The sequence below is a fragment of the Cololabis saira genome, chromosome 13, assembly GCF_033807715.1.
Source record: "Cololabis saira isolate AMF1-May2022 chromosome 13, fColSai1.1, whole genome shotgun sequence".
NCBI classification, from domain to species: domain Eukaryota; kingdom Metazoa; phylum Chordata; class Actinopteri; order Beloniformes; family Belonidae; genus Cololabis; species Cololabis saira.
Window position 1 is genome coordinate 22,628,542 of NC_084599.1, and position 27,627 is coordinate 22,656,168.

The 27,627-nt window shown below is 41.7% G+C and overlaps 2 protein-coding genes across 3 annotated transcripts in view; one reads left to right on the top strand and one right to left on the bottom strand.

Annotated features, from left to right (window-relative positions):
• The window catches only part of fbn2b (fibrillin 2b), a 78,817-nt gene extending 72,039 nt beyond the window's left edge, over positions 1-6,778 (top strand). The window contains exons 56-65 of the mRNA XM_061738318.1: positions 94-219; positions 345-551; positions 698-823; positions 1,522-1,644; positions 1,835-1,951; positions 2,091-2,219; positions 2,332-2,451; positions 2,806-3,034; positions 3,653-3,806; positions 3,894-6,778. Coding sequence (XP_061594302.1) covers positions 94-219; positions 345-551; positions 698-823; positions 1,522-1,644; positions 1,835-1,951; positions 2,091-2,219; positions 2,332-2,451; positions 2,806-3,034; positions 3,653-3,806; positions 3,894-4,268 — 1,706 coding nt within the window. The 3' untranslated portion in view covers positions 4,269-6,778. The remainder of the gene's footprint in view (positions 1-93; positions 220-344; positions 552-697; positions 824-1,521; positions 1,645-1,834; positions 1,952-2,090; positions 2,220-2,331; positions 2,452-2,805; positions 3,035-3,652; positions 3,807-3,893) is intronic.
• A 1,441-nt stretch (positions 6,779-8,219) lies between these two features.
• LOC133457808 (cortexin-1) lies at positions 8,220-26,971 on the bottom strand. Of its 2 annotated transcripts, XM_061737149.1 has the most exons (3): positions 26,852-26,971; positions 10,541-10,864; positions 8,220-10,213 (listed from the first exon to the last, which is right to left on the bottom strand). In XM_061737149.1, the coding sequence occupies exon 3, from the start codon at positions 9,770-9,772 to the stop codon at positions 9,392-9,394; it is 381 nt and encodes a 126-aa protein (XP_061593133.1). In that variant the 5' UTR covers positions 9,773-10,213; positions 10,541-10,864; positions 26,852-26,971; the 3' UTR covers positions 8,220-9,391. The 2 variants fall into 2 exon arrangements, with proteins under 2 accessions (XP_061593133.1, XP_061593132.1); XM_061737148.1 differs by having other exon boundaries at positions 8,220-10,864.
• Between the last annotated feature and the right edge of the window lie 656 nt (positions 26,972-27,627).

Genomic DNA, 27,627 nt, shown 5'->3' on the forward strand with positions numbered 1-27,627 from the left:
AAGAAAAGAAAAAAAAGAAGCTGCTTTAACTGAAAAGGTTCTCCTCCTCAGTCTTTTCATGCATCTTCTTCCTTTTCTCCTGTACTTGGGCAGACCTGAACGAATGTCATGCCAAACCTGGAATCTGTAAGAACGGGCGCTGTGTCAACACAGTGGGCAGCTACCGCTGCGAGTGCAACGACGGCTTCGAGCCGAGCTCCACCGGAACAGAATGTATTGGTAAGAAGACGAGGAAGAGCCTGTGCTCATAGCCTGACCGTAAACTCAACGCGAGAACTAGTGAAACTCAGAAACGCCCCATAATTGTACTATATATTTAAACACTCCGCTTCTCGTCTTCGTAGACAACAGGAAGGGCTACTGTTACACGGAGGTTCTTCAGACCATGTGCCAGCAGTCGTCGACCAGCAGGAACAGTGTGACCAAGTCTGAGTGCTGCTGCAACGTGGGCCGAGGATGGGGGTCCCAGTGTGAGCTGTGCCCTCTGCCTGGCACCTTACAGTACAAGAAGATGTGCCCACTCGGACCTGGCTATACCACAGATGGTAGAGGTGCGAAGCAACTGATATGAAATGAGAAAAAAAGTGTTTGTTTTTCTTGTGAATTCACAAAGATCCAACTGAAGGACATAGAGGCTCCCTGTTCAATTCTGTGTGCACCTGTGTGAATGCTTTTTAAAATGCTTCTGTTCCTCCAGACATCAACGAGTGCCAAGTGCTGCCAGATATGTGCCACAACGGGCAGTGCATCAACACCGTTGGATCTTTCCGTTGCCACTGTAACGTGGGATACAAAGCTGACTTCACTGCCACCTCCTGCGTTGGTAAGTCAAATCTTTGCTTTTGGCTTTATCAAAAAAATACAATGAAACATCTTAAAGCAGCACTATGTAACTTTTCCACCTTAATATAACATTTCCAGAGTCATTGTGATGGTACATCAACTTCCAACAGGTTTAATGACACCTCTGTCATGGTCTGGTGCATGGTAGGAACCCTTCCACACTAAAAGACTACACATTTTTACGGCATAAGTCACTTCCCCCTCCTTCCCGATTCGCAGTCGAGACGAAAGCTGGGCGGGGCGTGGAGCGCAGAGCTCAGCAGAAGCTGGTATCATGGCCGAAGCAGCGAAAAAAACGAAGAAAATAAAAGTTTTATCGGAGGAGGCAAAAAAAAAAGCGGGAGAGTAACAAGCCAAATGCTCCGCAGTTTAACATCTTTTTTTTTTGCGTTCCATCTGTTCACTTGGTGAAACAGAAAAGTAGTTTTGAAAGTCCGTCCCGTCTTCTCTCATCAAAACAAATGCACGCGACGGGGACAGGATCTTTCCGGCAGTACGCGCTGGTGCTCATGGGAAATGTAGTGTTCTTTCTGGTAAGGCACTACCGCTTTTGTCCAAAGGAGCCGCCAAACTCAACAAAAGCTGAAAGTTACATTGTGCTGCTTTAAGTTTTGTAATTAGTGTAAAGCATCTTTTCTGACATTCTTGTTTCTTGGTCTCACTGTGTTCACGTTCCAGATATGGATGAGTGTTCTCTGTCTCCGAAGCCCTGTAACTTCCTGTGTAAAAACACAGAAGGTAGCTACCTTTGCTCCTGCCCCAGAGGATACAGCCTCCAGCCGGATGGAAAGACCTGCAAAGGTATACGTTGTCTGGTTGAAGCCGTGTCGACAACAAGTTACAAAGCATTTCTACGGTCTGCGATCTGTTCATCTCCCTGCTAAACAGATCATTATTATTACCCCTTAACTGTTTGATAATGTAATGCTCTATTAAAGTGTCTATAAACAAGCCCTGCATATTTTAAGGCGGTCTCCTGTGTGTGACTTAGATCTGGATGAATGTTCCACGAAGCAGCACAACTGCCAGTTCCTCTGCGTCAACACCATCGGAGGCTTCAACTGCAAGTGTCCCCCCGGTTTCACTCAGCACCAAACCGCCTGCGTCGGTGAGTACAAGACCAGATAAGCACGAGGCGAAAGCAATCCTGAAAAAGTGTCAACCATTTTAAATGATTTACGTGTGACGCTGTAAAACCAGCTTTAAATGAAATATGTCGGAACTACCTGTTTTTCTTTCCTTTCCAGACAACAATGAGTGTACGGCCCAAAACAGCGCGTGTGGTTCCCGAGCCGCTTGCGTCAACACGCCTGGTAGCTTCAACTGTGAATGCTCCAAAGGTTTCTCCCTGGACAACACCGGCCTGGGGTGTGAGGGTGAGAACATGCAATGTCTTTACATCCACGTAGTTTACTTACTTACTAGAGCAGCGTGTCCTCTCAAAACACAGAATGGAAAAGTAAATGCGTTAATACTGATTTTCCTCAGATGTGGATGAGTGTGGCAGCAACCACCGCTGTCAGCACGGCTGTCAGAACATGCTGGGAGGTTTCCGCTGCGGATGTCCTCAGGGCTACGTGCAGCACTACCAGTGGAACCAGTGCGTGGGTGAGTTACTGGGACTCATGACAATAGAGAGAATAGGAATTTTAGGAAGTTATTTAAAAGCTTTTTTGACTCTTGAAATAATTCCTTTTTAGTTTAAATTGGCTTTTCAGTCCCGGATTTCTGATCTATGATTAAGACAGCTTCCAATTATGACTTTAACTTTAGCATCTGTGGATATGCACGTTCATCGATAGAATAAAATCATTCCTAAAGCTTCAGATAAGTTGAGTGAATAAATGTGCGCTGGGCTGATTTTGGTCAAAATGTCTAATGTTTTTTGATCATTATTTGGTGTAGTAACTGTATCCATCATCTCCAGTGCTAACCCTGAACTTCCCTTGTATCTCCATGCAGATGAAAACGAGTGTCAGGGAGGAACCGTTTGTGGCTCGGCCTCCTGCTACAACACTTTGGGCAGCTTCAAGTGTGTGTGTCCCTCTGGCTTTGAGTTTGAGCAGAATGCCGGCTGCCACGATGTGAACGAATGCAACGGTGGCACAAACCCTTGCATCTACGGCTGCTCCAACACTGATGGAGGCTACCTGTGTGGCTGCCCCGGAGGTTTCTACAGAGCAGGACAGGGGTAAGGGAGCACAGACTAGAGATTACATTCAATTGGAAGTATTTCCACCGCAGATCCTTCTACAGCAGGGGTCGGCAACCCGCGGCTCTAGAGCCGCATGCAGCTCTTTAGCGCCGCCCTAGTGGCTCCTGGAGCTTTTTCAAAAATGTTTGACCTTTTTTTTTCCTTTTTTTTCTTCTTTTTTTTCCCTTTTTTATTTTTTTTCTCTTTTTTTTCTTTTTCTTCATTTTTTCCTTTTTTCTTCCTTTTTCCTTTCCTTTTTAATCTCGATCTTTTGACTTTTTTCTCGTAATTTTGACTTTTCTTCTCGAAATTTTGACTTTTTTTCTCGAAATTTTGACTTTTTTTCTCGAAATTTTGACTTTTTTTCTCGACATTTTGACTTTTTTCTCAACATTTCAACTTTTTTCTCAACATTTCAACTTTTCTCGAGATTGTACTACAGCATTAGACTTTTCATTTTTTGCGGCTCCAGACATATTTGTTTTTTTGTGTTTTTGGTGCAATATGGCTCTTTCAACATTTTAGGTTGCCGACCCCTGTTCTACAGCAAGTGATTTGGCCATGTTTCACATTTTGCTGTTATTGAATATGTATTTCCTCTTCGTGTCCCTGCAGTCACTGCATAACAGGCTCAGGCTTCCCAAGCCAGCTTGAGGAAGGTGAAGACGATGACAGTCTGTCTCCCGAGGCCTGCTACGAGTGTAAGATCAATGGAGGAGGAAAGAACAGAAGACACAAGCGCAATGCTGATGAAAATGAGCTCGACCAGGTAAATATGCTGTCATAAGCTGTAGTAAGTTTCACATGGTTTTTGTGAGAATTCCCACTTACCAGTTTATCCCTGTCCTTAATGCAGGAACATGTCAGTATGGCTAGCGTGGACACCCAGGCCTCCATCCCCATGAACCTGTCGCTGACGTCGCTGCTCAACAAAGAGCCTCTGCTGGAGCTCCTGCCCGCCCTGCAGCCGCTGGAGCACCATGTGCGTTACGTGATAACCCACGGCAACACCGACCAACACTTCCGCCTGCTGGAACGCCAGGATGGGAGGAGCTTGCTGAAGCTCGGCAAGAAACCTCCTGCGGCGGGATCCTATCGGCTAGAGATCACCAGCCTGCCGCTGTTTGGGCCGCGCAGACTACATCAGCTGGAGAAGCAGCATGACAATGACTACCTACAAGGGGAAACAGGAGACGCTCTGCGCATCAAGCTCCACATCCACCTGCACTGAGCTCAGAGCATCTGTGTGTGTGTGCAATCCTGCGCTGGACCGAGTTTTAACCTTTAATCCAGTAGCTCCACCACCCAGTCTTGCCCCTTCAGGACCATCCAACCAGCAGGGGGTAATCAAGGGCGATGAAAGACTGAGTCAATCAGCCCAATTCTACCACCACTTTGTTACTGTTCACATTATTACATGTTCGTGTTTTGTGCTCCTCCCCCTCCCCCTCGACTTCATTCCTGCCTGACCCAGCACTCATTGTCCACTGAGAACCAGTGGGGCGGAGAGCAGAGAGGTGCTTTAGTGCTCGGACCATGATCACCTCAAGCAGACATCGACAAACAGACAGAAAGCTTGAGGGGCCGTGCAGCACTGGGCTTTTTATTACAGGTCCATAAAGTGCTAAGAAAGGATTGTCTTCGTGCAACATGTATGTTTCTTTTTGTCTAGTAGTGTAAAAAAAAAAAAATTGGGACATTAAGGCTCCAAATATGGTCGAAGCACTCTGTCACCTCTCTGATCTTTTTATTTTCTTTTTTTGAAAAGCAACACTGGGGATAAAGGTTTGTCTCGTTTGCCCCTCTCAGTATTTTTAGTATGTCATTTTAATGTATTTGTGCTGATTAAAAATGTTAACACGAAGGACTGCAGCATTTACACAGGATGTCAGGTTCTTAGATCCATAACACTCTGTTATATACACTTGGATGCCAACCAATATTCAGACGAGAACGCAGCAGGCGAGCCGTGTTGTGCTCTGATGTGGCTGATTTTTTTTTTTTTTTTTTTTTGGCTCCTACCTATGAGCAGCTTCAAAGCAGGGATTAGCGTGTTTGCATGTGTGCGCTGTCATGTTTGCTTACCTCAGTACCTCTCACCAAGTATGGACACCATGCTGTGATGCTGACTTAAAAACAAAAGAGGGTGCTAGCGTCCCTCAGCATCCGTCACGGGCAGGGAACACACTAATTAGTAGCTCGTAGACTTTAAAGAAGATAGATCGGGTCACGTCTGTTATTTATCCACTAAGGGATTTTGACTTCAGGTGCACTGATTCTGGACCTGAGAGGCAGATTTTTCATGGAGTGGAAAATCGTCTTTTTTTCTCTCTCTTTCTCTCTCTCTCTCTCTGTCAACGGTCAAAGGCTTGGAGCTACTCCTGGCTTTACTAAAACTCGCAAATGCTTCAGGAGAAAAGAGCTGTAGGTGACATTAAGTTGACTTTATCTGACTTCTTTGACTTTCACGTTAGCTCGACGTCTGAGGACTGAGCGCCGTTTACAACACGGGCACTGCTGAAACAGAGTAGCAGTCTCCAAGGTACATGACATGTCGAGCTGTAGCTGTAGGCAGTGCTCTGCAGAGTAAAGGCACGCACAGGTGAACACGAAACCTCACGGGAAAATTAGAAGAAAAAAAAATGAAACAGCATCCATCAGGTCGTAATTCATTACTCATGAATATTTGTTTTCTCTCAAAGAGAAAAAAGGTGCTACATCAAACCATCTCTAACTCTGTATAAAGTAAATGCAGTCTTGAATCTGGATTGCAAAAGTTACTTCTTTTTTTTTTTGCTAGGTTTTTTGTGTTGATGTCTGTCTTTTGTATTGTCCAAAAAAAAACTAAAAAAAAAACATTATAAAACTTGCTTCTTGAAAATTAAATTGTATATTTTTAAGTGAAATGTAGATTTTTTTCTTTTCTATCAAGGTCACATGAAAACAAAACAAATGCTTAGTGAGATTGAAGGCTTTAAGTGCTGTTGACTTTGTTTTGTTTAGGAAGAAACTCCCTCCCCGATAAAAGCAAGACAGCGTCATAATTATATATCACTGACAGGCATCTGTTCACCGTTCAAATCAGCAAAAAGAGAACAATCCATCCTCGCTGTTATCTCTCACGCAAGGAAGCGTACAGACTCAACACCACATGAATTAAGGCAAACTGTCAAAGCATCTCAGGATCTTTGGTGCTAAATGATCCTTTTCCTTGAACACTCAAGGTTGCTGCACTGTTACCACACCCTACAGTAGAAACATAACCATTTTTTAACCGGAGAGTCTTTGTATACTTTATATCATAATTGTTCATTTGTAATTTTTTTTTTTAATTGCCTCTTTGTTTAAGGGCATGTGCTCACTGTATCCTAGCTTCAGTGTCAAACTTGAATACAGTCATCACCTTTGTTGGGAATGTCATGTACTATATAGTAAAAGAAAAAACAAGCATCCAACAGTTTTTTTCGTATCTTTTTTTTTTCCAGAAGTTTGATGTCAGATGAAACCAGAGTTTAAATGAAAGCTGATGACAATCATGCAGTCACATCCACCAGCTAAGATCAATAAATAAATCAGCCTTAACGGAGCAGCTTTTAAAATCCTAAACTATCGTGCAAAGATGGAAACCAAAGATTTTTGACATCAAATGGCAGTGTGTAAAATCAGAGTGATTTTCATGATATTGTAAACTTTTGTCCAATAACGTTCATGGCAATAAAATATTGTGGGTAATATTTTTAAGTCTTGTGTGCCTGTGATTTCTTTTTTCATTTAAGCTTGAGTGTAAACAGTCTGTCGAGCCATTCAAATTGTTTTCCTCTTTAATTCTCAGTAGGAATTCCTGGTTCCTTTAAGTTTGGCTTAGATTTTTTTAGGGAGAAAACACAACAAACATGGAAGAAACACCACTAAATAGGCAGTAAAACTGAAAATATGCAGCCAGAGAGATAGCCAGAGTATAACTAAGAGATGCCCTGCAGTTGAGCTGGAAGACCAGTAAAAAAAAAAAAAAAACTTACACTTACAGAAAAACAACACTTTAAATCATTTAGACAACTTAAAGGTGAATATGGATTAGAAGATCGTGATTTATACAGATATCTGCAATTAAGACACTTCTATGACACAGAAATTAAGACAGAAATTTCATTGGAAGGGAATGATGTGATTGAGGTGTTGACAGGAGCTTATAAGCAAACTCCTTCAAGAATTGTTTCCAAACTGTATAGAGGTTTAATGAAGCAACATGGGAGAAATACAATGTATGTAAAGGCAAAATGGGAAAAGGAATTAAACATTGAGTTGTCAGAGGATGATTGGCACTCCATGAATAAGACCCAACACACGTCAACAAGCTCCAAAGGATGGAGGGAATTTGGTTGGAAAAATGTAATTCGTTTTTTTATTACTCCAACAATTAAAAATAAACAATTAGGTGAACTACAATATTGTTGGAGACAGTGTGGGCAATTGAGTGCCAACCACTCTCACATTTTCTGGGCATGTATAAAAATGCAAGCATTTTGGGATGGGATCCTAACAGCCATGGAGAAAATTTTGGGATATAAGATCCCTAAGGATCCACGAGTTATGTACCTTGGACTGATACCAGGGGATGTAATAAGCAAAGAAGACATATACATCGTTAAGATTCTATCTCTTGCGGCTAAGAAAGCCATTACAAGAAACTGGCTGAAAACGGACCCACCTGACCTGAGACAATGGCGTGATATTGTTGAGGAAATACGATTAATGGAACAGATTACCTACAGTTTACGACTCAAAACAGAGCTATATGTTGTAAGATGGACAAAATGGTATCAATATGTAAGACAGTAGTGACCCCCCCCCACCCGTTTTTGTTTTTGTTTTTGTTGTTTTTCTTGTATCTGTCTGTTGATTTTGTTACCAATTGAAAAATGGAAAAATAAAGTTTAAAAAAAAAACAAAAAAAAAAAACTTGTTAATCTAAGGTGTAGTACGTCCACAGTCACTGCATTGTTCTGCCCCCGCTCGGCTGCAATTGGTTTGGTACATTTTGTACCATTGGAAATGGCTGCGAAAGGGTGCAGTACCAGACCAATTTCAACAGGGAACATGTTCATAAAGTGAATGGGTTATGTCCATAGCTAAGGAAAACACACACACACAAAACGCACCAAAGCAATAAACAGCAGTTCTTTTATTTAACTTCCAAATTTAAACAATGTTGTTTCACCACAATTCAATTCAATTAAATTTTAGTTATATAGCGTCTATTACAACAGAAGTTGTCTCTAGGCGCTTTCAGACCCAGAACATGAGCCCCGAGCAATTACACAGTTCAGCTACCAGGCCAGTTTAGAGAGGAGTAAATGAGTAAATTCCACTGTTTTGACCCAGTCTATCAAAAAAAGAAGAACAAAAAGCACATAGTCAGAAAAATACAATCACAAAAAAGCAAAGCTCTCAGCTTTGCCTTGTTCTAAAACAGGGCTGCATCTCTACCTCAAAAATACACGGTCTAAAGATTGGTACAATAAGAGGAAAAGACAAAAAGGATAGCAAAAAGGAGACTGAAACTTTAGTCAAGAATAGAAAAATAAAGCTTTCTTTTGCCTAAAGGCTTGTGTTTGCTTCACCACCACACCTGGCAGGCTCACCAAAGCTAAGAGTACAACCAGTTAACCTAAACTCTACTTGCAGTAATTAGGGAATACATTTTTTTCTTTAAGTATGGCTTCTCAGTCACAGATATAGTCACACACAAAACATATAGCGACAGAATTGTATGGACACCAGCGGCTTGGCCCTTTTAAAAGTATCTGGATCTGTAGCGCTGTCATGGAAAAGAGTCAGAAATCACAATCAGCTCAAAAATGTGATGATGTTCCTTGACCAGCACTTTGAACCTTTGTACTGTGTCTTAGTTCTTTAAAGGGGCATCTGCTCAAATGTAAACTCTTTCATCTGCCTGTTGATTTCTAAAGAGAATGTGCAACTTTCAGGTTGTGAGCAATGTTTCTAAAATATGAACACGGTCTGGACCTACGATGATGTTGTGGCGTGGTAGCAGTTTTGACCGTTACAGTAGGTCACATTAAGGCAGCTGTGCAACTCATGGTTTCTGTCCTTCGTGGTCCACATGGCTGCGTTTGCAGGGTGAGTCTTCAACCGCAGCTGTTGTGGGTTTAAAAAGTCCTGAAGCCTCATATTTACACCAGTACACAGTGATTTAAACCCAACAAAAGGTAACACATTCCCACTAATTCAGATTCGGATTATGCATCATCAATGTCCATCTTCACTTAAGATCTAAGAGGCTGTGTCTGCGTACAATGAAATATCCCTCCTGTCCATAACCATGGTTACGCCCTACACCAGCGCATAGTCAAACTGACCCCTCTCCAGCCCCTCCTTGTGGTCAGTCCAGGATGATGCGGGCATGCGACTGTAGGGGTCCAGCAGGATCCTGAAGCACCTGACCAGCAGGAAGACCAAGAAGAGTATGAGGAGGCCCACGAATGCCAAGGCGGTCCGCTGCTCGTTGTCCACCCCGACCAGGTTTAGAGGGGGGCTGCTGCTGCCGCCGCCAGGGCTGCCGGGCAGGGAGGAGCTGGCCGGGGACAGCAGCAACTCATAATCAAGTATGGGCACATCGTTCATCCTCCACGGCGCCCGGAGACAGGGCTTACACACTGACTGGACGGTTGGTGTGTTGGGTGGTGATGTGGAGAAGGATGGGAAGGTATTCATGAGGGGCCGTCTTGAAGGGAAGGGTCAGTTTGCAGGTTTTATGTCTCAGATCCTACGTGTTCTACGTTAGCAGGAGCACAAACTTGTGTGACGTGTGTGTTTAAGACGTGCGCATCCTCATTTTCTTTTAGAGGACACGTTCAGTTGTCAAATCTAGGTCAGTCAAAATGACATGAGCGAGGCAAATATGAGCCTAATCTGCTCTGACAATGTGCGAGACAGACACACATACGCACATTTTCAATTATAGGGACCACTTTCTTGTGTCACACATTCCAGGATGTACTGTAACTGAAAAGTGTAAGGATGCTCTGTTTCGTTCGTCTTTAAGTGGCCGAGCCTCAGGCAGTATATTTTCTATTCAGCTGAGCCACTCTGCCACATCAGCTCTCATTTGCACTCTCAATCTGGGCAGACAGGGCGTGACACCGGCTCCCGCGGCTGCAAACAAACACAAACAAACCTCTCTGGTCACTGTCAAGGTCAGTGTACTTATTAGACATTGGATATGGTGCAGATGGACAATCTAACAGCCAACCTGGTTCAGCTGTTTGAGTGTAAGTTAGGGTGCTGTGCAACTGGAGTGAGAGGAAGACATAAGCGTCAGAAAAACAACACTATTTAAAGCATCTGCAGAGGCCAGCTTGCAGGTGAATGTGCGGCCGCATGTGCATATGTGTGAGTGTTTGTCCAAGGCTAATTAGATCTGGAGGTCAGTTGATTTATGGCCCTGGGTATAAAACAGCGCATGACCTTTTCTGATGTTACCTGCTAAATGCAGTGCATTTGCTTCAACTGGCCGGCTCGAGCTTGACTAGTGGGTCAGGCTTGTGAGCGGCTGAGATCAATTTCTTCCCCTGTTTTGCCCCTCACAATGACTGTCTCTCTCTTTCTTGACAAAAAGAGGAGCAACAAGAGGTAGGAAAAGATTTGAGAGGGGTTGTCAATGAAGACCGTGGGGGTTGTCAGTCACAAATGAAAAGTGGCTTCATTTGAGTGGAGAATGGCTTTGTCCTGGCAGTCCTCAGACGGGCCGTCTGCAGACTTGTTGTCATTAGATGTCCCTGATAAGTATGAGTCAGCAGTCTCCCCCTGAAACAAATAGAGACATCTGGTTAGAAAATTGAACAAAAGCTTAGTGATCAAGCCATAATTAGGTTATTCAATACGCGCTAGCATCACACAGTCACACAGCTTTGCCCGACTTTTCTGTCATTTCTAATGTAGACCATAACAAGAAGATTAAGTCATTCCCTTCTCCTTTCACAATAATGTGATTATTATGGCCCCTGCTCGGTAAGTAAGTGACATTAACCATCTGCAAGAGCCCCTTGCAATGACACTCAATTAGGAAGCTGATTATAGTGTCATTACGGCCACATTAGCAGCAATGAATGTGCAATTATAAACATTGATATCACATTACCTCACCCACTTTTGTCAAAAGCACTGTTGTGGGTGGAGTGTTTGTTGATCCCCTTCATCCGTTTACTTGCATGATGGAGGGAAAAATAAATTGTCATGGAGCCTCATTAATAATCTAAAAACACACCTCCTGCAGCAGACCGGGTTTCAAATCATAGAGGGGAATGTGATACCAAAACCATTTACACCTGCTCACCCACCTGAACAGAGTGGTGATTGGGCTACTTGTTTAGAAAAATGTGATGCCAATAGAGAGAGAGAACACTTTGAGGGTGTGCGTGTGTGTTGAGGGGGTGCTGTGTGAGACGGACAAAGGCAAGACTGTGCACTGGGGAAATGATAAACGATGGACAGCAACTTATGAAGATTGATGGAGGAGCTAAAGATGGATGAGCAGAGAAGTTCCCGTGGTGAACCTGGTTGACGGGAGAAAGGAGAGGTTCCCTGGCACAAACTTGACTCACTCTCCTCTGTATAACTATGGCAAAATGCCTTTTGTGTATTTTCCCCATCTCCGCCTCTGTTCTATCTAGTTCAAAGGTTTCCTATTTGCTACTTCATCAGCCGGTGTCTCGGGCGCTCGTTGCACCAGACTGGCTGGCAGCAAGATGACACACCTGGGAGGTCACTCTAACACTCGCAAATTAATGTGCACGTCTCCAGTGTGAATTAAAAAAAAAGACTTTCTGTGTATGGACTTTCTCCAATGTGAGAAGAAAAAATCTCCCCAAAAATAAGAATAGCTTTTAGATAGATTTTTTTTTCATTTAGCCACATAATTATTCTTAAATGTTATGTAGTTGGTTGTTTTAATAAAGAGAGTCGTACATGGCAGGCTGTAACGAACTTTAGTACTGATATATGGGGCTGGGAGTTTTCTCTTTTATGTTATTGTTCACTTTTCTGGTTGTAAATAATGCGTGCAATGGTTCAGCAAATGCTTTCTTATTAACAGCAAACTTGAACTGTTGGACTTTTTGTCCTTTGTCAGTCAAAATAGCAAAATAGCTCCAAAGCATACCCCTCCTCATTTCATTAACTGGGCATCAGGTGTGCAAAAAACAGACTCCATTTATCTCCCATTAAAGTTAATTGTATTTGGGTTCAGTCATTCTTCCTCCAGCACAGTGAATGCACTGTCTCTTCAATAAAGACACACAAAACTGTAATTGTTTATCAGTTTAAGCTTATTGTGTTTATCTGTTATTATGAATTAGATCACATTCGTGGAGAATTAATGCATAAAACCAGATCAATTTCGCAAAAAATGCACTTTTCAGGGTCAAAGGACCTTCCTCGAGAGACAAATGGACGTTAAAAAAAAAAAGACATCAATAGTACATTTCTGCAGCACATGTAAGAGCAACTTTTTATATTTCAAGGTTTGCAAAGAACCATACTTTCTGGAGACTACAGCTACAATGGCACTGTTTTTTCTGTTTGTAGATTTCAGTGCTCTCTCTCACATATTTTAAGCACAACAACAAAGACTAAACATTTAACAAAACTCTGCTCACAACACCCTGGTGCTGTAACAACGAAGCAAAGGTATGAAGCCAGTACTGCATAGCAGATATTCAAACCCATATTTGAAATAAAAACAGGAGCAAAGACACTGCTGACAAAACCCACACTATAATATTTCCTGTGTGATGTGGGAAGGGCAGTTGAAAGGTCAAAACATCCTGCAATCATCTTTTTTCCAATATCTCTCACTAACTCATCACTAAAGAGAGAGGGTGACGAATAGCAGTGAGGAGAGTAAAGATGCAAAAGAATATATAATTAAAGCAGCGATGAACGGGCCCTCGCACCCTTGTGCACGTTCAGGCTGCAGTGGAAGCGCTTGTATGACTTGTATGTAGATTCTTCAGGCCTGGACATTTAGCGGATGACACCACCCACGACTATCTATATCAAACCATTCAAAAGTTATGGCAGAAAGTAGGAACTATCAGATATCGACCAATCAGATGAAGGGGCGGGGCTAATTTGCAGCAATTATGTTCAAGGACTCAAAACCATGTCCGATGACACCACCCACAAGTCTTTATGCCAAAGCATTCAAAAGTTATTGCAGAAAATCAGAACTATCACATATCGACCAATCAGAAGAAGGGGCGGGGCTGATTTGCACCAATTAAGGTGAAGGAGTCAAAACCGAGTCCGATGACACCACCAACGACTCTATATGGGAAACCATTCAAAAGTTATGGCAGAAAGTAGGAGCTATCAAATATGGACCAATCAGATGAAGGGGGGGCACGCTTTTTGGCATCTAGCGTCGCCACGATAACGCTTTTGAAAGAGAAAAGTAATGCATGTCGTTGCAGGATGGAGACGCACATTTTGAGGTATAACACACCTGGGTGCACGTTACGGTTCGGGCCGTATTAACTGCCAAAGGAATGGCATAAGTTGCGCCAAAATTACACGATTCATTCAAAATGGCCGAATTCCTGTTCGGTTTCGGCCATGGTGCCAAGAGACTTTTCTTTAAGTTGCGACATGATACAGGAGTATACCAATTTTTGTGCATCTAAGTCAAACCGTATTGTGGGGCTTGAGGCACAAAGTTTTCTAGGGGGCGCTGTTGAGCCATTAGGCCACGCCCATCAATGCAAACCATTAAATATCAAATTTTTCACCAGACCTGGCTTGCGTGCAAAATTTGGTGACTTTTGTGGCATGTTTAGGGGGGCAAAAAGGCCCTCATTTCATCGGAAAAATAAAGAAGAAAGAAGAAAGAAGAAAGAAAAATTCCTACAGATACAATAAGGCCTTCGCACTGTAAGTGCTTGGGCCCTAATAAAGACACTTGGGAAGCTGCAAATAAGAAAACGTTGGGACAATTTAGAAAATGCAAATAAAAACAGGAAAATTAAAGCATTCATTTTTGTCCACTTTATTTCGCTTGTGAATATCTTTCCTTTTTTTCGCATTCCTGTCCTGCAACATCTTCAAAAAAAATAGAGAAAGTAAAGTTTTAACCACTTTATTGCAGTTCATTTAAAGGAGCTTGAGGCTCTTTTTAAGAAATGAGACTCTCTAGCGCCACCCTTGACCACGACGGCCGTTGGGGGTACTGCAGCCAACAGTGAAGCCGGCACGGGAGAACGGGGAGAACGCGCATGCAGCGTCATGTGACGTCACATCCGCAGCCCAGCGCGGGAAATTTGGGCCCAAATTGCAGCACATTTTGCAGCACACAGCCTGTTCAAGGCAAAGGAGAGATACACTAGAGGGCTCATTCTTTTGGGTTTGGAACGCTTCATCTGACATTATTACTAGAAAACTTAAAATGTATACGAATTTTCTTCATAAATTCTGCCTCAATCCGGCCTCAAGCTCCTTTAAAAAGCAATCAATGAAGTATATCAGTTGTTATTTTGTCTAATTTTTCCTGCAAACGTGCAACTGTACAGGGTGGTTATTCTCACATTTTTGGTTAAAAAGTGTCCATACATCCTCAACTGCACAGGTCGGGACTGCAACCAAGACCTGTGACCTTTTCTTCCTCAGTCCTGCCTTTATAATGTGTACAGAATGCAGTTTTGCATTGTCTGGGTAAAGAATACATGGTAGTCCCTGAAAAAGATACAGTATCATCTTGCAGCATATGTTGCACTAAAATCTCAAGTTACTGTCACGGAAGTATAAATGACCTTTGCCAAGGGCACTGATACAACCTCCTGCCATCACAGAAACCTGCTTTTTAAAGCCGTTGGTGTTAACAGTCTGGATTATCCTTTTTGTTTTTGGTCCTGAGTACAAAGCGCCCATTTCTTCCCCCCAAAAAATCAAAAATACTGAATCATCTGACTACATTACCTGTTTCATCTGTGTGATGATGTGCCATCTGAGGGGCTGTTCCCTCAGTTCTTCTCCAGCATCCCTCAAACAATTTATCAACTAATCCTCCACTTTAGGTGTGCAAACCAACTCAGTCTACCCTCTCTTACTTTATTTACAAGACATTTAAACCTGGCTGTTCCTCTGATGCACATGTTCTTAATGCTCTCCAACCTTCTCACTCCCAAAGAAGCTCTTCACATCTTCAGTTCTGCCACCTCCAGCTCTGCCTCTTGTCTGTTGGTCAGCGCCGCTGTCTCGGCAAAGAGAAGAGCTGGCACTGAGGACACCAGATCTTCTAATGAGATTATGTACTGCAGAGAGAAAAATATCAGTCCCCTCTCATCTTCCTTGGTGGAACATTGTTTCACACCATTTCCATTAGTTTTTCATGCATTTCTTGACAAAGTGAAGCTCTTCTGCCAAATTTGGCAGATAAAAGCTCAGCCTTTAAAGGATTCTGTTTTGTAACAAATCATTGCAACAATCACCAAGTAAAAGCAGTGGTATATTTTTAGAAAAGGAAAACAAAAAATTGCTTTAGTTCTGCTGGAAACAAACCTTTGCAAAGTCAGTGACCTAATACTTAAATGGCCTCTGAGAGAGAGAGTGTGTGTGTGTGTGTGTGTGTGTGTGTGTGTGTGTGTGTGTGTGTGTGTGTGTGTGTGTGTGTGTGTGTGTGTGTGAATAAGGTGAATAAGTAATTGGGTGGTAGAGGGAGGACAGACAGATTGCTCAGCTTATTTTCCTCCTCGTTAAATCTCACTCCCACCATCACCCTCTATCAGCCACACACACTCTCATGCACACACGCACACACACGCACACACACACACTCTCACGCACACACGCACACACACGCGTCGTCCATCAGCTTCATCGCACATCCGTTACCGCCCACTCTATCCCCTCCAGGACAGCACCAGCATGATTCCCGTGATGAAGGGATATGAATATGTCAGTCTTCATTGAAAAGTCCTTAAATAGACACCTCTCACACCTACACACTCACACTCACACTCACTCACACACTAACACAACTAGTGCACCACATAGGACTCATTCCAGACCAGAAAGACGCAGTGCCATGCCCAAATAAGAAAAGACGGCAAACTTGAATTTAACACACACAAACGCGGCAAACGTTCAGCAGGCTGTATCTCCAAAGAAACACCTTCACACAGTGTGTGCACTCATTCACTTCGCCATTCACCAAGTTAACTCATCAGGGTAAAAGAAACAGTGAAATTATACTAATTTCGTTTTCTCTCACACAATAACAGAGTGACCCTTTTTCCCCCTTTAGGTACTACTTTATCTACCTGTCATATCCGTCACATTCATATATAAATACAGGCTCCGTTGATACTCAATCTGCACCCCATTCAAGTTCAACTGACTGAAATCCATACAGCAGACAAATATAAACACACAAAATAAATTCCTGCAATGGTGTTCCTTTTAAAATACAAACTTGAACCAAGAGAAAGCTACTTTTCAAATGTAAATGAATCGTTCCTAATGTTCTTTTGATGATTTAGAGGAATGTTTAGCTAACTGTTCAGACTCTGTTCTACTTCGCCTCATTTTTATTGGATAAAGACTTTACCAAGCGGCTGTTTTAAAGTGTCTCAAAGGAACCTTTTAGCTCTGTGAGTCCCCAAACAGGCGTGCCATTTTACAACACTGTCAGAGGTTCGTTCTTTTTTGTTCTCTTGGTTGGTCATTACCTTGTTTTCTCCTCCATCATTACTTTATTCAGTCGTTTAGGGGCTTTTACAACTGTAGGTCCGTGAGCTAGATTTATCATTGTTAGTGAGAGCTGTAAACATATATGAAAAAAAAAATGCTTGAGAAATTCAGATTTGCACTGCACTGAAAACGAATATGTATTTATTCGCCAAAACGTGCACATTACACCAAGACACTGAGACAATTCAAGTGCTTTGGTGAAGCAGCCACATGTATCCTGCTTTTTATCACTGAATGCAGTTTTGGGGAAATCATTCAATTCAAATAAAACTTTAATCTAAAAGAAAAACAACAGCCTTTTTATACAAGTTTAATCAGCCATAGAAAATATTAATTGGCCTTTTAAAAAAAATTGTAATTGGAGATGTTGAAAAAAGTTGTGGCCTGTACATCCTTTGAATGTCCAAAATACAAATAAAATGTGGATGGCCCGTCCAAGGAAATGTATCGAGTGTTGTACGGTTCCTTAACAGGACACAGATTTTCCACAATGGAAATAGAATTGATGTCCAACAAAAAACAGTAAAATACTTTTTTTTAAATATTCGGGCAATCATTGTGTGTTACATAATACAAGTTTGTCCTAAAAAAATAAACTCACAAAGATATGTTGCAAGACAGCAGACACATTGACTGGGTTTTACATAGTAGGCTATAGACTTTGGGATGCAGTTCAAATTCCTTCAAGTCTTATTTACAGCTTTGCTGTAGGTTTGGCTCTTCTGGCGCGTTTCCTGGCAATTTTTTCTTTTTTTGGCTACCTCCCTGCTGTTTGCCTTGCAGCCCCCTCAGATATCTTCTCTCGACCCCCCCCCCCCCCCACACACACACACACACAAACACCTCACATTCAAACAAAGCATTCTGTTTTTGAAAGGGTGTTCACTTATCATTCTTCTTTTCAGACCGGAGACAACCAAACCAGCCTCCAGAGGGTCCAGAGCCGAGGCATCCCTTATTTGTTATTATTTACAGCTTGAGCAAAGCCGCTCTCGGAAAGTAATTAAACTATAGAAACAAAGAGAAATGGAGGAAAAGAGCATCAGAGCCAGCAGAGAGAGAAAGAGGGATGGTAAATGTCCGCCTAGGCCTCAGCCTGCAGGGGATTGAATTAACCCCTTCCAATTTGCAGCTTATAAAGATAAAGTGGACCTGAGGCAATGGCGACAGGGGGCTACATGGGATCCACACGCTCAGATGGGTATCCCCATCACACCATTACAGATGTTTACAAGAGAAAACATGCAGCATTCAGGGAGATCATTACACACACCGTCCATGGACATAGGACGCTCAGATGAACTTATATATATATTAGATTTATTTATTAGATTTATTTCCTCTGGAAATACAAGCCTGCTTGCCGAGATTCATTCTCCAGCCTAGGGACTTGACACATGCAGTGTGCCTGCCGCTATTGAGGACAATAAGTACTAGGTCACCTTGAGCTGCATGTAAAAGCAAATGTTGTGCTCATAGCAACCTTATCCAAATTTAACATGGGTAAGTTAAAATGCAGATTTTTTTGAGGAAAAGAATCACTCAGTACGTTTACATGCAACTGACAGATATGCAAGCACATCCAGTAAGATATCAAACCGAATCATGGATGTCTGTCACATATTTTTAGTGCGAGGTACAGAGTGTTCGTGGACTCAAGATCAGTCCTACTCATAATGAGGCTATAGACATTTTCTAGATAAAGTAAATGTGAGTTGGCAATTAAATCTTCTAGATTTCAAACACAACCAGCCCACTGGCTCTGCACACTCACGCGGATGCATAGTAACACAAAAATGGAGTGTGTGTGTGTATGTGGGACTGAAATAAAGACCCTGTTCTTTCACAGACTGTACATGCAAATAGGAAAGGAGTACCGTAAGCGGAAAGCATTCAAGACTGCTGACCTTTTCAAACAAAAAGGTCCTGCAACATTACGCAGAGGGCAGCAAGTCTCACATTGAGGAATTCTCTAAGAGCTTGCCACATTTACATAAGAACATGTTCTTTCTCGTTGCTCAGTACTCAGCAATCTTAAGTCTGTATCTCAAAGAAGATCTTTTCAGAAGCTTTTTTTTCTGTTACCTGAAATTCTGTTTCTCTTTCATTCTCTTTTTACATCAATAGCAAACAATTCATTAAATGCATTCACACCAAAACATAAAATTTGAATCACCTGTGGAAGCAACAAGGCTTTAGAAAGAAACAACCCACCATCGCCTAGGAAAGTCATTGGACAGCTGCCTCATCTGTTAAATCTGTTAAAGTTTAACTTCAGAGACAGGTCTAAAGATAGTTAATGCCTTTGATTTCTTTTGTTTTTTAACTAATTGACTCTTACTAGTTTTTACAAGTTTTGCCAAGTATTTCTAAAAAAAAAAGAAAAAAAAGAAAATTCTCCACTGCTGTCTGAGACAAGTCACAGACTGTTCAAATGTTGTATATCAGAAGAAACTTCAAAAGAAACTGTAAACCTCCAGTGCATTGTACTTCTGTGTGAGTCAGGTCTTCCATAGCTTTTTGGGGTGTTTTGGAAGACTTTGAGACAGCCCCTTGTGGATTTCCATGTGTATCTATGGTCACTCTGATAAAAGCCATCCTCTTTCATTTTTTATTTAATTTCTTTTCTTTACAAAGGATCATTTGGTCTGAGCTCATCATACATCTCAAAGACCACATTATAGAAATAGATTGCCTCAATGGTATTATTGGTATTATCATTACATTTTAGTTGTTTAACAATGGCAAGTTTTGGTGCTCAGTATGTGTCTATAAAGGTTTTTGTATAAACAAATAAATTCAAATACAAGAGAAAAACATGGTTTAAAATTCCAGCATTTTTTTGTAAGTATTCACAGTGAAGGAAGTTTTTACCTATAGGGTGCCAAAACCTTTGCACGTCTCTGAGGAGGAAAAGACAAATGGAGCTGTGCACAGATGATGGAGCAAGCAGGGAAAAATAAGCCCCTTTGCGAATTTCAGTGGCAGCAAAGCAGCTGAGCAATTCCATCCCTGAAGCTGCCTACAATCTATCATTTTATCAGCAGCCCCGATGAACATCTTTCTCTTTATCAGCATATTTAGGGCTGTACTTGAATGGTCCTTTGTCACTAGTCAAAGAATTGAATATGCTTTTTTTTCCAAACAAAAGAAGCTTTGTGATTTACATTAATACAATGAGACTTGTTTAGAGAGTGAAGTCTGCCACTGACAGGGCCAGCTGCTGTGTAATTATGTGTATATTTTTCTAAAAAAACAAAAACTAAAGAAAGTTAGACAAAAGTTAGAAAAGCTCCCAACAACTTTAATTCACCTGAACACTCACCTAAAGCCTGAAATACTACATCATTTATCTCACTGTCATAAGCTAAGTTTAGAGCTAAGTTAAGAGCAGGAACTGCTTAAGAAAAAGCAAACTTCTCAGTGAATAGAAACCAATAGATTTATTTTTGACCAGTCCTATTTTCGCTGAGACTGAGTTGACGCGTCATGATGCACTCATGTGTCGGGCCCTAATTTTGTCCATGCATGAGTTCCATAGATTACTGTCCTTCACCTCAATAAGTATGGGGTTTTCACCTTAATGATATGTTTTCAAATGTTATTGTTTTATTGTCATTGATTCATTGAATCAGTATTCATTTAAACAGTTGCCCTTCCCAGTAAACCAAGGCCTGTGGAGTCTGTCCTTGAGCTGAACTTGTTGGGATGTCCACTCTGGGGAAGATTGGCAGTTTGCTTGATTGTTTTACAACTAATCTATAATCTTTCTCACCGTAGAAATATGGCCTGCTTTTTTTTAAATAGCCTTACAATATAGGCCTTTCCAGATGAGGGGTAGGAACACTTGCTTCTCCATGATCTTTGCTGATTTCCAGGTTTCTTGCCACTGTGTCAACACACTTCTGAATCCTCCAGAGGGGTGTTTGCACTTGGCGATAATCAATTAATCATGTGGTCATTTTCTAAACTACATACTATCCTATACTCTGATGATTTTCTCCAAATGTAGTACATAGTGTATTATATGCAAACAATTGCATAATTTGACAAATACCCAGATGGGTTTTCTTTAATGTACATCTATGTACTGTAAACATGAGTATAATATTTTGACTTTATAGCATTAAAGGTTAAAAAATGAAAATTTTGTAAAAGTGTTAATCCGCACTAGATGTCGTATAAGGAGAAAAAGAATAAGTTACAGTATGTTTTCCATTATTGGTGTACCCAGTGGAGCCTTTTATCCTTTAAGGTGAACTTGAGGACAACCTCTATGTGTGATGTGGGTCCAGTCATGTTGTGAGAAGCGAATGGCTCTTGTTCTGGGTGTTTCTGTCAGCAGCAGCATTTTTACTGCCTGTAGTCTCTCAGCATGGGGAAAGTACATGATGACAGGCATAACTCCACCACCGGACGTATGTCTATGAGCAATGATTTTATGCTGACAGTTACTGAATGGCTTTTTTTCTGACTGGGAAGAAATATAACTTTGTTTGCTGCATTACGAGGGCTTCTTACTTTCCATGTAGCCAGTGCTACAGAGTTGGATGGCGAAATACTGGTCATAACCCAGTGTGGAGTAAGAAGACTTGAATGATCTGAATTGTCCCCAGTAGGAGTCCACAGGTTTGGAGGAAATGTTTCTGAGATACTTAAAACTCTATAAAGCCTCTATTGAAAATTATAGGTCGAAAAATGTAAACGATCCGTGCCATGGGAGAGAAAATGAAAGGAAAACATTAAAATTTTACTGGTCTTGACTATTGACCAATTTAACTCACACAAAAACTTCTTCAGCCCAGTATGGAGATGACAAGTTTGCAAATAGATGCATCATTCAACAGGCTTTTGTTTGATTTAAAATTACATGTAATATTGACTGGTTTCTCTGCCTCCTCAACTATAAATAAACTGAGAAAAAAATAAATGTCACCAAAAATATTAGGTGCTACAAATCTCTATATAAAAAGAGGAACCCCACACACTCAGAATGAATTTCATTTTACAACGTCATGACTTTTTTGGGCTATAAATGTTATTTCTTTTCATCTTATAAAACCCATGGTGCATTTGACTCGAAAGAAAGATAGCCTCAAACTACATTTGTTACCCCCAGCCAAGTACCTCAGTGAGCAAGGCTCTTGGACACTCTGACAGGCAGCAAAGGAACCACCTTTCTCCCCTGGTCACCAGTTTAGTCAGCACCAAGCTCCCATCTGTCCAACCAGTCAATGTTAATAATGTCAGCCCAGTCAAACCCACCCTATATTTAATTTACAAATCACAAACATGAAATATTCACATAGCAATGAGGATAAAAAAGGAATGACATGAGTTCTCAAGTGGGAGCAGGTCAGCAAAGAGGGGACCAAAACCTCCAAGTGGACTATTCTTTCTATTCATTGAGAAAAGTGTAAAAGAAGAGCTGACATTATCAATGAAATCAGAAGCTTCACCTTGAAAGGCCTCCTGCTACTGTCAAAGCAACAATCATGACAGCTAACAAAATTGGATCCACACCAGCAGGAAAGACCCTGTGAGATCAGGTGGGAGGTCAGATGAATGATGACGAAATAAGAGATATGGACAGGTGCAAGCGTAACTTAGGTGAAAACAGACCAACAGATTGGACAGCAGCAGAGACGAAAGGCGGTGAGCAGAATGCTAAATTCCCATGACTCATGTCAGCATTCAGACAGAACAGAGTTCTGCAGCCACCCGGGGACCACGAGGGGTCGCGTGGCATCAATCAAAGGCATTTGGGAATAAGAGAAAGGGAAAAATAATCATGGAGGTGAAAGAATGAATAAGAAAAACTGGGATGAGATTTGGCCCAGATGAAAGCGGGAGGTGGGTGGGCATGCGAGGGCCAATACGGATATGTCAGCACTCCTAAAGTCAGAAGACAGCACTTTCCTTCTATCAGACAGACATTCTGTCAAGTCCACTGGGACAGAACGGAGCCTGTGCCAGCTAGCCAACCAGCCCGTGTTGAAGGCCATATATATTACATGCCCTGCCCACACAACGCTTGCTCAAAACCAAGGTGGAAGAACGCTGACAGTCAGCAATAAAAAGTCAAAAACTTTCTTGTAGACGGTAAAAAGAAATGATCTGAAACATCAGAGCAACTGGAAGCTAGGATGTAAAACAATACTTTTCAATCAGCAAGCGAGGCAAAACACTCCACCCAAGATAAAGAAAACACAATATTATGGCGACGTGGTGAGCATTATTCTGAACTACCATTTTTTTAACAAAAAAAAAAGGGGGGGGGGTGTCTTTCAACACTCTAATGACCAGAGCCGGATTAAATAAATGGACTACACTAGTACACTAGTATAGGCAGACTGTGATTTTTGGGCCCCCCTCCATCAGGGCCCGAGCACTTACAGTGCGAAGGCCCTATTGTATCTGTAGGAATTATTCTTTCTTTATTCTTTCTCCTGACAAAAGGAGGGCCTTTTTGCCCCCCTAAACGTGCCCAAAAAGTCACCAAATTCTGCACCAAGCCAGGCCTGGCGAAAAATTAGATATTTAATGGTTTACATTAATGGGCGTGGCAAAATGGCTCAACAGCGCCCCCTTGAAAACTTTGTGCCTCAAGCCCTAGGATACGGTTTGACGTACATGCACGAAAATCGGTACACACCTGTATCATGGCGCAACTTAAAGAAAAGTCTCTTGGCGCTATGGCCGAACCGAACAGGAAGTTGGCCATTTTGAATTAATCGTATAATTTTGGCGCAATTTATGCCATTCCTTTCGGCAGTTAATGCGGCCCGAACCGTAACGTGCACCCAAGTGTGTTATACATCAAAATGTGCGTCTCCATCCTGCGACAACACGCATTACTTTTTTCTTTCAAAAGTGTTACCGTGGCGACGCTAGATGCCAAAAAGCGCACCCACCCTTCATCTGATTGGTTCAGACAGAAAAAACTTTGTCTCTCAAGTTCTACAATACGGTTTGATGTACATGAACGAAAATCGGTACACACCTGTATCATGTCGCAACGTAAAGAAAAGTAAAAAAAAAAATATATATATTTTTTTTTTTTTTTTTTTTTTTGTTCCTCTGCCTGGGCCCCCCCCTGCCAATGCCTAGTTTGCCTTTGCGTTAATCCGGCTCTGCTAATGACAAAGTGCTGATTCACACACTGAAGCTGAAATAACTTTGCTCTGCACGGTCCTGATGACTGCTCTGATCCCCAGTCTACAGAAGCCAGAAATTACAATCCCGAAGGATTAAACATACAGGAAAAGTCATGGAAGCTTGGACATGTCCCCTCGATGAAGAAAAGTCGATAAAGTGGGGTAAGGTGTGGGGTTCTACACACCCCTCCTTACCTGGCCAAAGCCTTACGGCGCATAGAAGAAAGAGGCAATTATCTACAGACTTCCCTTTCCCGTCAGCAGATATTTTTTTCATATAGGTGAACTTGAATTAGATCCTTTCGTCATTAGGGATCTCTAAATGAGCTAATAATCTTGTAATGGGAGGGGTTGCTGTGGTGTCTGGCAGTCTTTTTCTGACCTTATTTGGAGCAAGGACAAAAAATCCTGGGCCCTGAGTCAAATACCAGAGACTGACAGATGAATGGTTTAATATTTGATGGCTGATCTTCAACAAATGTTTTGAAGGATAAAGTAACTCCCAGTTGACAAGGTTGAAGAGCCACAAGGACTTTGTTTTGTCCCCTCTAAAGAGCCAGTCGCCCTCCCTGAAGGTTCTGCAGCCTCTTCGGGACAGAAAGTGCAATGTCTATTACCCCATGTGCCCTAGGTCACGCATGCTATACAGTCAAAGTGGACCATGCTCAATGCAACAGTGCTATTATTTCAGGGGCATTACACTGAGGTACCACAAAACACGCTGGTGATTCCCTGTTCCACATGTGTGCATACAAAGGTAATTTCAGAACTGTGCAGCATGACATTTAAATCATAGCTGTCAAAATGAGGCACAAAGACACTTCAGTAACGACCCCTCTGCACTCAGCTGCTTTCAAACCAAGCCTGAACAATGAAAGAAAGATACCACCTTGGTGCACGACAGAGAGTGAACGGTATCAGATTACACAGCTAATAACAGTGATAGATAGGTAAAGAACAGTGAAGAACCCGGTTCTCTAATGTGCTCCATGTAATGTTGTATTTTCTGAAAGGCATGTGAAGAAGGCTTGTGTGTAATCCCACTCCAGTTATCACTCTCGTCTCTATTCCTCCTCTCATTACAGGTCATTACATGATGACACTCTCAGCTTCCCTGCCAATCAGCACAACCACACATGCTGTATATTATCTGAACTGAGAGGCTGAGAATGGTCGATTGGGAATGTGGCCACAGACCATTGTTCTTGTTTACATTTAAAACAACTCTTTTTTTGAGTGCATCATCTCATCTAATTAAAATGTTTGCCAAATTCAGCAAGAAATATTTGGTTAGGATCATGTTTCTTTTAAGAATAGCTGAAGAAGAGCTTGTAAAAACTCTACGATGCCAAATTTTACACAAATAATCTCCATCTATATATATATATATATATATTTTTTTTTTTTTCCCCATTATAATAAATGAACTAAAAACAATGCTTGTCTGCTTCCACTTTATGTAAAAATAAACTTCGACAAACTAAGACATGGCATCCTCCATGGAGGACATCACCCTGTTTCATTGTTAAAAAGAAAGAAATCTGCACCAAAATCTAGTTTCCTTTTCCCCCCCGACTCCATTTCTCCACATAGTATCATTAAATTCAATCTGGTTTATAAGGTGTTCTCACTCCTTAGGGGAGGAATAACATGATATACAAATGCTGAAGACACTTGGTTGAGTGCTCTTACAACATTCATTAAGCTGAGAGTGGCCAGATCTCCATCACATTCCAGATACCAAAAGTTAAGATCATTCATTACAGCTAACAAGTGAATTATTCAGCATTTGTCAATGTAATGTGAGACAACTCTGATCAAAGGAGCCAGGACGTCTGTGGGGCATCCAGTGGTTGGCACAGATTTCAGAGTGGATAAAAGACACAGGTCTGTGGCGGGGGGAATAGTCCGATGCTGCAAGGACCTGATTAAAGATAGTGTGCAAATGACAGACTGATAGCACAGTTTTTCAATCAGATTCCACTGCAAATCAGAAAAGTAAAACAAAAAAACTATTAAAAAAAGAAGTTCCAAATACATCATTTACTATGAGCAATGTTTCTAAATGTAATTTACCAGCACCCAGCAAGCTGTACACACATGTGTAATGATCTATAGGTGACTCCAGGAGAGGAAAAACATATCGCAGCATGATAATTCCATCCACATTTCCTGAAGGTGACTTGCACATGGCTGAGGAAAGGAATTTCTGTCTGTCCAGGCGAGCATTGTATTTCATAGAGCATTGGTGGATGGTTGTTTTTTGCTGGGGGGGGGGCTTTTAGAGAGTTTCATATATATACACAGTTAAACAGGTGCATGATTGCAGTACTAATATTATTTGATGAGATATTAACATTTCAGTCGGTGAAAAGGGTGGCCAAATTAGTGCTTTTATTTCAACAACAGTTGCAAAAGACTAAATAACAAATCATCCACTCCGATCAGTATATACTTCAGCGTTTGGTTTAATGGGTGTCGTCCGAAAAGAAATTTATTCCATTTGGACGTTTAAGTTTGACTCATCAAGACCTGGATTTCGAGCCCTTCGTTTATTTCCAACACAACAGAAGCATTTACTGCTGTTATTTGGCAGAAAGACTGTGATCAGCTAATAGTGCTTTGGCAGACTGGACTGAGCTGAAAAAGGACGGAGCATCTGTAGCGAGACGATAACTTCGAAAGTTTGGCACAAATCATTCCCGACAGACTGACTTCCAAAGTTAAAGTGTGACATGCAAGTCACGGCACTGTCTCAGTAGCCCGTGCAAATGTAGTACATGTTGCTATCTTTCTTTTTATTCATTATTATTCTCATTAGTAGCTATACATATCGATATCACATGCGTGTTTTTTGTTTGCTTGTTTGTTTTTCTCGTGATGATGCACCAACCTGGTTCAGGTGTCCATCATAGGTCCGCTGCGTCCGAACATCTGCAGCCTGAAACTTTGGGATGCGCTCGGCTCTCCTCCGCCTCCTCCTGCACCTCCGCGTCTGATGCTGAGACAGGACTGGAAGAGAGGACTGGAAGAGAGGACTGGAAGAGGCAGCCGGCTCTTAAAGCTCTCCACCCACCCAGGCCTGCCTCCGGCGTGCACAGCCAATCATGACCAGTCCGACAGACCACAGCGGCGGACAGCCCGTCACTACACTTGGATGAAGTTGCACTAGACCAGGGGTCGGCAACCCGACAACCCTAGTGGCTCCCTGGAGCTTTTTCAAAAATGCTTGACCTTTTTTTTCCCTTTCTTTCTTCTTTTTTTTTCTCTTTTTTCTTCTTTTTTTTCTTCTTTTTTTCTTCTTTTTTTCCTTTTTTCTCTTTTTTTCTTCCTTTTTCCTTTCCTTTTTAATCTCGACATTTCGACTTTTTCTCGACCTTTCGACTTTTTCTCACATTGTACTTCAACATTAATCTCGACATTTCGACTTTTATCTCGACATTTCGACTTTTTTCTCAACATTTCAACTTTTTTCTCGAGATGTACTTCAACATTAATCTCGACATTTCGACTTTTTTCTCAACATTTCGACTTTTTCTCGACATTGTACTCAGAGCCGGATTAAATAAATGGACTACAGTAGGCAGACTGTGATTTTTGGGCCCCCCTCCATCGATGTTATTTATGAATTGAAATCTTAAACTTACCAAAGTTACTAATAAAAGTTAA